Below are 14,948 nucleotides of genomic sequence, written 5' to 3' on the forward strand. Positions count from 1 at the left end.
TCCAAAGACTGACACTCTAACCACTGAGCCAAACCAGCCAGGGCTCACTGAGTTTTTATATTGTTTTTCAGTCTCTATGTCATTCATTTCTGCTCTGATTTTTATTATTCCCTTCCTTCTACTAACTCTTGGTTTTTCTTTTTGTTCTTTCTAAATCTTTAAGTTTTTGGGCTAGTTTATTAGAAAGTTTTTTCTTCTTGAAGTAGGCCTGTATTACTATGGACTTCCCTCTCTGGACTGCATTTACTGTGTCCCATAGATTTTGTATTGTTGTGTGTTCACTTTCATTCATTTCCAGGAACTTTTTTCTTTCTTGATCTCATTGGTAATCCCTTCATTGTTTAATAACATGCTATTCAGCCCGCATGTGTTAAAATGTTTTTATTGTAACTGATTTCTAGTTTCATGCCATTGTGATCTGAGAAGATGCTTGATATGATTTAAATCTTCTTGAATTTGTAGAGACTTACTTTGTGTCCTAACATGTGGTCTATCTTTGAAAATTTCCTGTGTGCACTTGAGAAGAATGTATATTCTGCAACTTTGGAGTGAAATGTTCTGTAAATATCAATTAAGTCCAACTGATCTAGTTCATCATCTAAAGACTCTGTTTCCTTGTTAAATTTTTTTAAACAATTTTTTTTTCTTTATTGATTTTAGAGAGAGAGGAAGGGAGAGGGAGAGAGAGATAGAAACATTGATAAGAGAGAACATCGATTGTCCACCTCCTGCATGACCCCCACTGGGGACCAGGCCCATAACCTGGGTATATGCCCTGACCAGGAACTGAACCGGCAGGCAACCTCTTGGTGCATGGGTTGACACTCAACCACTGAGCCACACCAGCCAGACTCCTTGTTAAATTTTTGTCTAGAAGATCTACCCAGTGGTGTCAGTCAGGTGTTAAAGTCACCCACTATGATTGTATTGCTATTGATCTCTCCCGTGAAGTCCTCCCGAAGTTTTTAAACATATTTTGGTGTTCATATATTCAGTGTATATATGTTTACCAGAGTTATATCCTCTTGTTGGATACATTCTTTTAACATTATGTAGTGACCTTCTTTGTCTCTTATTATGGCCCTCGTTTTGAAGTCTATCTTGTCAGATATGAGTATTGCTACACCAGCTTTTTTTTTTTTCATTTTCATTTGCCTGGAAATTTTTTTTCCATCCCTTCACTTTCATCCTATGAGTCTTTTGTTGTGAGGTGGGTCTCTTGTAGACAGCATATATATGGCTTGTGTTTTCTTATCCAATCAGCTACCCTATGTCTTTTGATTAGAGCATTTAAGCCATTTACCTTTAAGGTTATTATTGATAGATACTTATAATTGTCATTTTTATTTTATGCCTGTGTTCTTCTCCCTCTATTTCTTCTTCTTACAACAGTCCCTTTAGCATTTCTTGCAGAGCTGGTTTGGTGGCAGTAAATTCCTTTAGCTTATTTTTTTTGTCTGTGAAGCTCTTTATTTCACCTTCAATTTTGAATGACAGCCTTGCTGGACAGATTAGTCTTGAATTCAGACCCTTGCTTTTCATTACTTTGTATACTTCATGCCACTCCCTTCTGGCCTACAGTGTTTCTATTGAGAAATCAGCTGACATGCTGGTTTGGCTCAGTGGCTAGAGTGTCAGCCCATGGACCAGAGAGAGATCAGCTGACAGTCTAATGGGAACTCCCTTGTAGGTAACTTTGTCTCTCTCTTGCTTCCTTTAAGATTCTTTCTTTGTCTTTAATTATTTCTTTGCCATTTTAATTATGATGTGTCTAGCTGTAGGCCTTTTTGGGTTCATCTTGCTTTGGACTCTCTGTTTCCTGGACTTATGCACTTTTTCCTTCACCAAATTTGGCAAGTTTTCTGTCATCATTTCTTCGAACAGGTTCTCTACTCCTTTCTCCAATTCTTCTCCTGGTACCCCTATGATGAGAATGTTATGTTTCGTATTGTCCCAAAGCTCCCTTAAACTCTCCTCTTGCTTTTTAATTTTTTTTCCCCATTGCTGCTCTATGTTTTTTCTACCTTGTCTTCTAACTTGATGATTTGGACTTTAGTTTCTTCTAATCTACTATTGAATCCTTCTAAGGAATTTTTCTTATCAGCTATGTTATTCTTTATTTCTACTTGATTTTTATTCATAGCTTCTACCTCTTTTTTATGCTGATTTAGTTCCCACTGAGCTCTTTATAATTCTCATTAAGTTGCTTGTAGTTCTCACTAAATTGTTTGAGCACCCTTAAAATTATTGCTTTGAATTCTTTATCTGACAAATTGCTTGCTTCCATTTCATGCGGATCCTTTTCTAATGATTCCTCCTTTTCTTTCATTAGGGTATTGTTTCTTTGTCTCACCATTTCAGCAGTCTGGTAGTTCCAGGTCCAGTGAAGGATGCTGGGATGTGTAGGCAGGTCGGTGTGTATCAAATAAGGCTGTTGTGCCTCCCAGACTGTTTTGGTGCATCGTGCCTCTTGCCTGCTGTGGGTCCTAGAGGATTGACAACCGGCGGCTGGTATTGGTCTGTCTTGGTAGGTACTGCTGGGGTGCGTGGGTCCAGCTGGTGGACTGTTAGGGTGTGTTGCTGACCTGGTGGGGCTCAGATCCTGATCAGTTGCTGCTGCTGCTGCTGCCGCTGAGGGTGAGTGTCAGCTCCTGGTTTACGCCACTACTGTGGCTGCTGTTACCAGGGGGTGCTCAGGGACTTTGCTGCTTCTGGGGGAGGGGATCCACTCCAAATCTGCTGCTGTTGTCAGGGGCAGGGGAGGGGCTCCACTCCAAATCCACTGCTGCAGTTGTCAGGGATGGGTCTCTGCTGCCGAGCCTTGCTGCTGCTTGGGCTGGGGTACCACTCCTGATCAGCCTCTGCTGATGCTGCTGGGAATGGGTCTCAGCTGCCAATTTGCACTGCTGTTGCCTGGGGATGGATGTCTGCTCCGAGTCTCTGTTGCTGGGGTTGTGTCTCAGCTCCAGAGCCACAGCTGCTATTGACGGTGGGGCCCCACTCCTGGGCCAGTTACTGCGGCTGTGGAGGATGGTGCTTGGCTCCGAGCGGGTTGCTGCTTTTGCAAGCAGATACCTTGACAGTGCTGCTACTGTGAGCTGGTCCGTGTTGACACAGCGGGGTCCACTGGTCTGATGGTGCAAGGTGCACTGGTGGACTCCAGTCGCTTGGCCCTAGCTGCTCCCCACTGCCTCCTCCCAGAGAAGACCAGCAGATCTTCCAAAATGGCGAGGCCTTCCGGCCACACAAGGAGAAGCACCCTGACAAGCCGCTTACCATGGTAGCTGGCTGCTCCTCTGTCCATAGCACCAGAATTTTCTGCCCCATGTTTCTGCACTGCTCAAAGTTGCTCATCCACACTGACGTCCATTCACACTCTCACACACTCACCTTGCTCTGGTCCTGCCTGCTGTCATCTTTGTACTCGGATTAGTGCCTTCATAAAAGGGATCACAGCTCTGGCCGGTTTGGCTCAGCGGTTAGAGTGTTGGCCCACGGTCCAGCGAGACCTGGGTTCAGTTTCTGCTAAGGGCACATACCTTGGTTGCAGTTTGTCCCCAGCCCAGGTTGGGGATGTGCGGGAGGCAGACACTTGATGTGTCCCGTTCATGTCAATGTTTCCCTCTTTCTCTCTTCCTTTCTCTCCCTCCCATTCTATCTGAACAAAAATGGAAAAATGTCCTCAGGTGAGGATAAAAAATAAAATAAAATAAAATAAAAGGGACCACAGCCCTGGCCAGTTTGGCTCAGCGGAGGAGTGTCAGCCCACAGACTAAAGAGTTGTCAGGAGCATGTACCTCGGTTATGGTTCAGTCCCTGGCCCTGGTTGGGGTCATGCAGGAGGTAACCAATCAATGTGTTTCTCTCTCCTCTCTCTCTCCCTCACTCCCACTCGGCCTGGAGATAAACTGAAAAATGTCCTCCGGTGAGGATTTTAAAAATAAATAAATAAAAGGGACCACAGAGAGCTTCCTCACCCCTCCCACCACGTGAGGACACAGAGAAGACAGCTGCCTATGAACAGCAAGTGGGCCCACACCAGACACCAGAACTGCTGGCACCTTGCTCTTGGACTTCTAGCCTCCAGAACAGTGGGAATTAAATTTCTGTCTATAAGCCACCCAGCCTATGATATTTTTGTTATAGCAACCAGAATGGAGAAGGCACCCTCTGCTCAAAAGTTGAACATGACAGGCATAATCATCTCTTGGTCATCACATCTGCCATCTGCCAAAAAGATTCCCCTCCGGCAGTTATCCCCCTGCTGTCCTTGAGCCTGCGTTACCTGTCCCAGAATGCAAACTCACTCTCATGTTCCTGCACTAGGAAGGTGAATCTAAGGCAGGAGTTGGGGGGCAGAGACTCATTCAGTCCACTGCAGTCGAACTGTAACAGGCTAGGAATGTGCAGAGTCTACTATAAAATCCCTCATAGACATGAGATCTGCCATGACAACCACCCACCTTTTTGGACAATTCTCACTTCTTTTTCCCCTCCCTCCTGCACCTGGGAATGTCTGGTTTCCATCCATTAGGCGCAGGAACCCCAAGGGTCTGTTTCGAGACCTCAGTCTGCTGATGAGAACCTACCCACTGGGCAGCACTCTCTCCATCCTCCGGGCCCTGCCTGCCTTCCTGGCAGGAGCGAGGTACGGGGCTCTCGGCTGACATCAGGGACGTCCGCTCATTGCACACTTCTTCCTCACTGTCAGAGGCCATGAAGGTGAGCATGGCCCTGTTTCCAGAAGTGCCTGGGAAAATAAACACAGGAGACCTCATTCTATTTCCCTGTGAGGCAAAGGCAGTGGAGGACGGAGGGGGTGGCTAGAGGCAGCTTTAAGACCTGGACACAGGTCCTACCCTGTAACAACCCACCAGGACACCATGTCAAATGACTGCTGTAAAACAAATCCCACAAGCCACCACTGCGGCTGCAATGGCCTTGAGAGACCGGCCTTAGGAGATTCAGACCACAGAAGGCAAAAACACCCAACTAGAAAAGTCAGGGCCACTTCAAGCTGTCTGCACACTCATTCAATCAATCAACAAACATCTGTGAGCATGTATAGGTGCCAACAACCTGCTGGGCTCTGGCGATAGAAAGATGAATAAGAGACACACTTTTATCCTTAAAAGACAAACAAAAAACCATCCGATGTAACAAACTGTATGATCCAGACATTCACCAAGTGGTGCAGAAGCATAAAGGGACTAAACCTGAGATCAAAAATGTTTTCTTGAGAAGATAACATTGTCTGATGAACACAGATCTTTCTAGATGGGAGGGAGGGGCATGGAGGAAGCTCCCGTCTGGGCCTGGCACTGCTGGGTGGGGCTGTGGAGTGAAGGGTCTCCTGTGCCATTTTAAGGAGGAGGTATATGCACGCCCCCCCACCCCTGGACAGTGTGACAGGCAGATCAGATCTGGTCACTGACCGGAAAAGGAGTAGAGCAGGGAAAGGGCCTCCCCTGAAGGCATCAGCAGGGTGGATGCAAGTGAGGGGACAGAATCAAGGAAGCGTCAGGAAGTAAACAGATAGGACCGGATGTGGGGATAAAACAAAGGGCAGATTCCAGGATGAGGCCAGGCACGGAGTAAGAGGGGAGGTGGGAGAAGATCGTCTCAGGGGAAGACTGAATTTGGTCGGGGAACCTGGGTGTCGGTGGGTTAAAAGGGAGAGAACATCTAGGAAGTGGCTGAGTACCTGGGTCTGGAGTGCAGGGAGGGAGATGAGAGTCATGAGTTTAGAAGTGAGACCACGTGGGGCAAGTATGTGTGCGTGTGCATGTGTGGGAAAGTACAGCTGTGGCAGGACCCATGGGAAGACTCAGGCTGAAGGGACTACACAGGACAGAGGCCTGTCCCCAAGGCCACTGGGCTGTCCTGAGCAGTGCATACATACAACAGTGCTATACAGAAGCCAGTGCAGCCCAAAGGAGGTGGGAAGAACTTCAGATAACCCCTGATGTATCAGACTGTCCCTACCAACATCCTGGGCTAGCTCTCCCCGTCACTGCCTCCTGGAAACCCTCAGAGCCGAGCTTCATGCCACTAGGAACAGATGCCCAGGTCTGCCCTCCGCTGAAAGGTTGTCTCCAAGTTGGTCACCCCCATAATTTATGATTTTCAAGTCAGTGGGTTCCTTCTAGCAGGGTCTGTGGCCTGGATTATTTCTGCATGGCCTTTAATTCCATTCCCAATAGGCACATGGCAGAGCCTACTTCTCTTTGTCCATCTTGCTGCCTTGGGCCCATTACACAGGGCTCCCTGTCGAGCTCAGATGGGTTTCAAAATGGATAAGCTCCCAGCGTTTGGATAAGACAAGCAAAGGAGCAACAGCAGTAGGAAGCAAAGTGAGATGACTGTGGGAGGAGGTGCCCAGGACACTGCACTTCTGGAGTTCAGATCAAGGGAGGGACAGTCTACTCACTGTCGGGATTAGATGTCCCAGTTGCAAGGAGTAAGAGGGATGAGAAATGGTAAGTAAGGAATCGCCTGCAGAGACTGAAGGAGGTGGGACATCTGGAAAGAAGTAACTTCCTAACTAAATGTGCGGGAGGGGGACCTAACGGTCAGTTCTGACAAGCTGATGTGGCTGAGGGGTGGGGACCCGGGAGGCAGTGGTGGGAGGTAAGGGAGGAGAGGCAGGTGGAGCCAGAGAAGGGTTCTGAACAGAAGAGGGACGTGAACAGGGTGACCTTGGTGAAAGCCGAGCAGCGATCTCCAGGCAGCACGTGGGCCTCCCCCTCTCCCCTGGGATTCCCTCTAAGACTGGCTCAGGCCGGGGCCACGGGAGGGCGGATCACTCCTTGATGGCCAGGTCTTGGAAAAGCAGTGTCTAACCAAGGGAGTTCAATTTTGGGGACACAGCTTTGTAGCCCCAACACACTGAGAGCTTGGGAAGTTCGCAGCTTGAGCTCCTTCATCTAAGGGAATCCAGGAGAACGTTCAAGTCCTCTTCTGTGAGACTCAGTCTTGCTAGATAAAACCTAAACAAACAGTGGCCTGGACCCAATAGTTCCCTCATTACTCACTCTGGCATCAGTGAATTCATTCTTATTTAAGAGGGGTACCCGAAACAAAGGCACGGCTGAATTTTCTCAAAATCATGTATCCCTAAACCATGACCTTCCCTCTGGAACAGCCTCAGATGTGATGTGAAACTATGGGTGCCTCTTCTAATAGTTTCCCAGCAAGTCAGTCTGGCTCGGGGCGTGAGTTAATAATGTAGTTACAACCTCCCTTCTGCTCTTCCCAGGCCTCTAATGTCCATGATTTATCTTCGCAGTACCTGGAGGGGTGGATCAAGGGTCCCTGTATCTAAAATGTGATAAGTTCAAAGTGACCCTTGGACCTGGGTGGTCAGGTCCCGTGCTCTTAAACACTATGTGAGCCTGCTTATTTAAGAAGCAGATCCCTGGACTCCATCCTGACCAAAGGTTCCGGGGTCTGCATTTTGAAACAGTCCTGGGTGGTTCTCAGGCTGGTGTCAGACCCTCCCTGGGGCTGCCCAGCCGAGGAATCAGATGCCCCAGTGTGGGCCCCCAGCTCACCAGCTCAGAGCAGCAAATGTTCGGTTCTAGTCGGCCTCCCTGTCCTCTGGGGAGGGTGCCTCACCCACCCACCCTGGCACGCCCACTGCTCCGTGCTACTTGCTCACTAAATGGGGGAGTGACAGTAAGAACAGTCCTTTCTCCTGAAAACCCTGCGTCTGGACAGCGAGCAGGGGCAGCCGAGGAACAAGCTTCTCAGTCTAGGAAAGCTGCCGCGGGGACAGAGTTCTCAGGCTGGAAAGGCCCCCACTGCTCACTGTGGAGGGAGGAGTGGAAAAACTGGGGCTCAAAAACCCCTGTACAAACTGGACCCGCCCTTATGAAGGCAGTAAAGTTTTCAAAAGCTTTAAAACATTCTTACGTTTTGATCCTGAAATACTACTTCTTGGAATTTGTCCTAGTAATAAAAGACTTACATAAAAACGTGTCTGTTGCATGTATAATTGTAAAAAAAGGTGAAACATGACTGAACTGCCTCTGTCCTATATGATATATCCACTTGAGGGGGCTTACTATATGACCACTAAAAAATCTTATTTCAAAGAATATTTAATAACGTGAAAAAATACCACAGGCTGCTAAATTTAATAGATATAAACCTTCACATATATAATCATCTGAATTTTCTTAGAAAACGTATATATATACACACACACACATACATACGTGTGTGTGTGTGTGTACATGTGTGTATATATGGCCCTGGCCGGTTTGGCTCAGTGGTTAGAGCATTGGCCCACAGACCAATGAGCCGCGGGTTCGACTCCGGTCAAAGGCATGTATCTCAGCTGCAGTTCATCCCTGGCCCTGGTCGGGGTCGTGCAGGAGGCAACCAGTCGATGTGTCCTTCTCACATTGATGTTTCTCTCTTTCTCCTTCCCTCCCACTCTATCTGGAGATAAATATAAAAATATCCTTGAGTGAGGATTAAAAAAAAAAAAAGGATAATGTATATATAAAGGTCTTGACAAAAAATATTACAAAACACTAAAGGTGGTTATCTTTGGATGGTGAGATTATGGGTGATTTTTACTTAATATTTTCCTGCATTTCTAAAGCTTCTATAATAAACATGGGTTGCATTTTCAAGCTATTAATTTTTTTAAAGGGAAATAATATCAACATTTGAGAGATGTTCTTCTATGCCTGCCTGTCCTGCATCCTCTCACCTGGATTAGGGGAGCAGATGGACTCGGAAGCCACTTTCCACCCTCTCCAGCCGCCCTTGCTGCCGGGCTCCTGGAGGAGAGCACAGCAGCTGGGATGTATTCCCTCTGCTTCTCAGCCGGAACAGAAGTCTAATGCCATCTGAAATCCTTGGAGGGAAAGGTCACCACCCAAATCTGTGCAGATAAACAACCTTCCAGCTCAATGTTTGTCCACCTCAGAGCAGCAGTGATGTCAACTCCAGAGGGAGGCTGACTCAGAGACAGGTGGGAGCGGGGCTGGGTGACTTTCCTACCACTGATGTCAAATCCTGTCACCCACCTAGCAACCAGCTCTCCATTCACTGAGGGGGCCGCAGGAAGTTGAAGAGGGGCTGATGAGGGCAGGGGGTGCCCAGTGAACAAGACTGTGTTATTCTGGAAACCCTTCCCAGAACAAAGCACGGTGGCCAAAAGCTGCTTTGGGTTAGGATACAAAATCAAACACCCAAAGTAGCCACTGCTCACACCCACCAATCAGCTGAATGGGAATGAAATGCTGACGTTGCCAAACCAAGGGACTCTGACCCAGAGAATTTCCCCAACGTGCTCCTGTTAGCTCCTGCAATTATGGAAACCTGGTGACCCAGTTTCTTAAACCTTCTTTCCACTTCAGAGAAATGTAAATGTTTTGACCTTAAAATTTAAGGCCAGTGGACCTCAATAGGAAACAGATTTTTTAAAAAATATATTTTTATTGACTTTTGAGACAGAGATAGAAACATCGATGTGAAAGAGACACATCAATCAGCTGCCTCCTGCATGCCTCCGGCTGGGGATCAAACCCGCAACCCCAGACCTGGAATCAAGCCAGGACCTCAATCCACTGAGCCACACTGGCTAGGCGGAAACAGATTTTAAAATGCCATGGTAAACACTGGTGCCTCATGGGAAAAGATGGAAACTGTAGCTCCAAAAGCAATTTGGGAGTTACTGCACTTACCACACCACGTATGACTGCAGAGAAAGGTTTGGATGCTGAATACTTCATTGTTTTTTTTGCAGGCCTAGTTGAACAGGCCACTTTCTACGGTCACACCTCGCAGCACTCCCATGACTCCCAGGCAGTTCCTAGTCTCCCCTTATACTAGGACAGGGTTCGCTAAGTGAGGAAATTCCCTTAGAATTTTCCTTAGAAATGTCCACAGCTTTCCTGCCTGCATGTGTCCCCAGACCTGAGCATCTGACCATGTAATTGGCCCTGGACGACCTTCATCCATCTGTCCATCTACCTCAGCCCACACCATGAATGCCATCATTTGCTAGATGATTCTCCCCAGCATGGGGGAGGAGGCTTCCGCCACATACTCCCTGGCTGCAAGGCCTCTGACAATTTAACTTCACATAGCCCATTTCCTTTTATGGGGAAAAAATATATAGGCACACCTTGCAAGAGTACTGTAAAAACTTGAGGTAATGTGCAAAGTGCCTGCACAAAGCAGATGTTCAATCAATGGTAGTTATAATGAAGATGAAATAGAGGCAGGGACAGAGTGAGAGGGGACAAGAGAAGCCTGCTGATGCCCCTCTTGGAAGGGGTCCAGGGCACTCTGGCAACCTGAACATTTTGTCAAGCGAAAGGACATGCCCAATGTCAGAGCTGGCAAGGAACTTAAAGGCCATCTAGTCAGCCCCCTATTATACAGTTAAAGAAACTGAGGGACAGAGGGAAGTCCCAAGACCAAAAGCCACAGTTACAATTCAGGTCTCCCAACTGCCAGCTGAGAAGCTCTTCCCTGCCCACTCGAGTACCTGTGAGGGTCATATACTGGGTGGCCCAGGGCCATGGTCACGCAGACGACCCACACAGCACACCACGTGGGCTCTCTGAGAGCTCTCCCACATTTATAAGGCACATGCCTTTTCCATAGACAGGTATGTGTCTTTTCTTTAATACACAGCTTCTCCAAAACACAGACAAGAGGTCAGTGAATTATAAATACTCACCAGATCACCTGCCACCTTACAGACTCAGTAGTATCTCTTCAGCCCCCCTCCCCACAAGTCCAGCCTGGGGGGCCTCCTTGTCTCTCCCTCTGCTATTGGTGCTCCACATGGGGGCAGAGGTGGTGGTGGCTTCAACATGGGCATGGCACAGGGACGAGAAGTGCCTACATGTGGGTATAGGGCAGGAGTCAGGGCACTATTTCTCTGGGTCAATTCAAAAGGGAGGGTGGGAAAGTGTCCTGCCATGGCATTGGTAAGAAAAATGGTCTACCCACCAATCAAATCCGGTTTTCCAAGAATACCCAAAGAAGGAAAAATTCTGAAGACATAACATTAACAGAAGAAATAGGACACAAAACCGCATCTCTAGTTTCCTACCTCTAACATTTTAACAGATGACTATATGTGTATGTGCATGAAGTGCTGTAAGGAAATGCAAGTTGATAGTTGTTATCACTGGGCTGAGGGCTAATGGGCTTTTAAAAAAATACTGCCTGAATTTTCAAGAATGAACACAGCAAGTTGATGGTAAGGTACAGCAGAAATGTGAGCATCCTTTCCATTTTTCTTCCCATGTTCCAGAAGACTGTTTTGGCAAAGAGCATTGAGCAACCCATTCTCCCAGGCAACGAAAAAGCTGAGCAAAATCGACCTATCTCCCCGATATCTGGTCTTTAATAAGGACTGATTTGAAATTACTCTTTCCTCAGGTTTTATCAAGGCACCCTCACCACCTCAAGCCCTGGATGCCAACACTGATTACACAAGGCCTGAAGCCCAGGTCAGACTGGCCAGCTCAAGGTGAGAACCTCCAGGCCCTGGTCAGCAGCAACCTGGAGAGCGGACCAGCCTGGGAACCCTAACATTCCTCCCCCGCTAGGCCCTCCTCCAGCTGCCAGAGTCAGGGAACAGGTGGAAATACTTGCAAATATTTGAGTCCCAAAGTAAAGCAACAGCTGAACACTAGCCAAAGGTGTCTTTAGTAGAAAGATGCATGTGACCTACACACACTGTTTTGGTTTCTTTAAAAAAAAAAAAAAAAGTATATATATATAATGTGTGTGTACATATTTTTTTTTAACTTTTTAAAAATTTTTTGCTTTGTCAGGTAGTCAGGGGACCACACAGACATTTCCTGGTAGCAGGGAAGGAACATGAGTGAGGATGAATGTGGGAAACCTCTTACGCAAAACCTCAAAAGATTAAAAAGCCAGCCAGCTGGGATCAAATCCTGGCGCTTAGTCACTAAAGCCATGTAACAGGAAAAGTTGCTTAACTCCCTGAACCTCCGTTTCCCCTTCTGTGGGCAGGTAAAACTACTGTAGTGTGATTGAAGCACTAAAGATAATTGTGACAACTACTGTACAAAATGGCTTTCTACTGTATATGACAAACTCATAAAGTAAGGTATGTTATTTCATGATCATCATTAATAACTTAGAGGCCAAGGTAGGTAGGGAATGCTTATTTGGCAAATCCTGTTTGTGCAGCGGGGCTGTGAGTAGCCACAGAGGAGCTGAGGGCATGGTGACAGGCATGACAACCTGCACCAGGCCTCCAGGCACACCAGAGTGGCAGCGTCTGGTCAGGCTCTTCCTTATCCTCCACTTTCTCAAACAGACTGAAGAGGACATGTATTCACCTGTGATACATGCACCAAGTAAGACGCTAGACCTCGTGCACAGGTGCTGCGATACCAAACGACGGAGAATTTTCCCTGAAAACCTGAAACAACCTCCATCTCACTCTGTAGCAACATTCCTCCAAGCCCCCTACTTCCAGCCCCTGCCCTACATGTCCCCTCATGCATGCCATGCATAAACCTGGACAGCCTGCCCACCTATCTGATGGGTGGCTGAGGCTGCAGCTGAGCTGGAGCCAGGATTCCCCGGCCCCTTCACCAGCTGGGCCCCAAAACACAGCTGCTGACATGTTTCCCTACTCCCACACAACCACATTCACACAGAGGGACACCTGAGGCTCACACACCTGCAGCAGCTTATCCAGAGCCTTTAATTACTGTTAAAGGTCTTGGCTTAAGGCCTTGAAAGCTCAGGTGTCTACAGAATGAACTATGCAGACATCAGAGGCATCCATACTGGAAGCCGGGGTCTGTCCTGATCAAGTTACTCTCAGCACAGACTTGGCAGTCCAGGATGTCAATTTTGGCTCTGCAACTGTTCTGGTGGGATGCCTCTCAGGTTCTTCACCTGTAAATGGGGATGCAGTTAGTCCACCAAGCAACCGTTCATACCTTTAAAAGGGAATACTCAGTTAATAGACACGAGCATTTCATCCAACTGTCAAAGGGCTGAGGTATGGTCCAAGGGCTGGACAGCAGAACTAGAGGCCAGAACAAAGCCTGCTTTGCTATATCCTTCGTGGGCGACCTTGGACAAAGTCACTTTAGGGCTGTGGGCTGAGTTTCTTCATTGATAAAATTTGGACTGGGGACTAGCTACTGTTTCATGTTCCTTCAGCTTCAAATGCTTGATTCTGGGGATCTCCCCACAGCTGTAAATGCCTGATAAAACAGCCAAACACCGCTGACCGCAGACCGCCGGGGCTCCAGACCCTCACCTGCGGTTCAGTTCCTCACACATGCGGGAAGACCCCCGTCTCTCCTCTTGTCTCCTCTCCTGCGCCCGCAAAGCAGTACCCAAGGCCGGTGCTACAGGCCTCCCCCGACTGAGAGCGAAGGAGGTCCCAGCCAGGAGGGATGAACAAATGTCTCGGTCCACATGCCTTCGAGCCCCACGTGCACTGCTCCTTTAAATGCTTTGGCCCTTTAACAGCTCGCACCGCGCCCACCTTAACGGGCAGTCAGGCGGCGGCGAAGACCCGGACGAAGGCCCAAGGCCTGAGGGCCACGCCCCGCGTCCCTTTCTCCCCCGAGTTCCCGGCCGGCCCCGGTCGTGGCTGTTCCGCACCCTCCCCTCTCCCGCCCCCACTCCGGCCGCAGAGGCCGGGACCGCGGCGCGCGCAGTGTCCGCAGCCCCGGAACTGGGGGACGGAGCGCGAGCGGCCGCAGCGAGGGCGCGCGGAGAGCAGAGCCCTACCCGCGGGTCGCAGCTCCCCTGAGGCCTCTGTGCTGTGGGCGACCGGGCCCCGACCGCTAGCCCCGGGCCCGCCGGCCAGCCGGCTCACCTGCTCCGCCGCGGCGCTCCGGCAGTGTTTACGCCTCTGGCCCTGCGCCCGGCCAAACCCGGCGGCGGCGCAGACCCCGCCCCCAGTGCCGACCCCGCCCCGCCCCGCAAGACTCCGCCCTCCTCCACCCTTGACGCAGACCCCGCCCCGTTGGCAAGGCCACGTTCCCGAACCGGAGCCAGACCACCCCTGGAGCTGCTGCGCGCGGAAGCCCGGCCTGTCTCCTGCCGCGCCGCGCGCAGGTCGGGTTAAACCTGACACCGAACTAGGCTCTGACCTTCCAAGGAGTGGAGGCTGGACCTGTATTCTAATAGGGCCTGGCAGCACCGTGGCGTGGTAGTACGTTTTCGGTCCCAGGGCCTACTTTTTCTGGATTCCTGCCTTGTGATCTTTAAAGCCAGAACAGGAGGGATAGTGAATGGACATTTATTGGGTCTCAATTATATGTGCTTTACATTTTATTTGTCTTATTTCAATTATCGAGGCAACTCTGTGCGGGGCGGGCATTAATATTGCTTTTTTACACACGTGGAAATGGAGGTCCACAAGGACAAACCTGTGCCCCAGATGTGCCTGGGTCATGAGTTGCAGAACTGAGTGTGACTTGAGGCAGCAGCCCTCTCTTACAAGGTTCCGTGTCAGGGCATGAGCTGGGCTGTGGCTGAGGGATCTTTGATTAATTCATTCCCTTCGTGGTTCTCCTTTGAGGTCATCACTCTCAGCTGCTTTTCACGTGCTGGGTTGTGAGGATGCGTAAGCGTCTTCCTGACCCTGACCTCAGTTTGGGAAGGGTTGGCCTCTGCTTCAGCTTTTGGTGTCTGGGGCATTGTGTTTTCTTTGAACACTTTAGAAACCAAACACTGCCCGGTAGACAGTGTGGGGTAGTGGAAACCACAGGAGGGTAAGAATCAGATGCACCTGGCTTTGAAATCCATTTCTTCCACTTATTTGCTGCATGACCCAGGGCAATGACTTAACCTCGCTGGGCCTCGGTTTCCTCGTTTAGTCTGTGAAGAGATGTAATGACATCTCTCAGGGGATCGTGGAGAGGATTCAAAGAGAAATAAGGGTAAAAGTGACGGGAGCACAGGTGACA

The 14,948-nt window shown here is 48.9% G+C and overlaps 1 protein-coding gene across 4 annotated transcripts in view; it reads right to left on the reverse strand.

Moving 5' to 3' along the window:
- PSEN2 (presenilin 2) overlaps positions 1 to 13,927 on the reverse strand; it is a 32,027-nt gene extending 18,100 nt beyond the window's left edge. For 2 of the 4 annotated variants that reach the window (XM_036277534.1, XM_036277531.1), the window contains exons 1-2: positions 13,853 to 13,927; positions 4,590 to 4,750 (exon numbers count right to left, since the gene is read on the reverse strand). In XM_036277534.1, coding sequence (XP_036133427.1) covers positions 4,590 to 4,730 — 141 coding nt within the window. In that variant the 5' untranslated portion in view covers positions 4,731 to 4,750; positions 13,853 to 13,927. Of the gene's footprint in view, positions 1 to 4,589; positions 4,751 to 10,705; positions 11,061 to 13,764; positions 13,811 to 13,852 lie in introns of those variants that run through there. The other 2 variants (XM_036277533.1, XM_036277532.1) reach the window with 2 other exon arrangements.
- Positions 13,928 to 14,948: the final 1,021 nt, after the last annotated feature.

The sequence above is a fragment of the Molossus molossus genome, unplaced genomic scaffold (assembly GCF_014108415.1).
Source record: "Molossus molossus isolate mMolMol1 unplaced genomic scaffold, mMolMol1.p scaffold_m16_p_23, whole genome shotgun sequence".
In the NCBI taxonomy this organism is placed as follows: domain Eukaryota; kingdom Metazoa; phylum Chordata; class Mammalia; order Chiroptera; family Molossidae; genus Molossus; species Molossus molossus.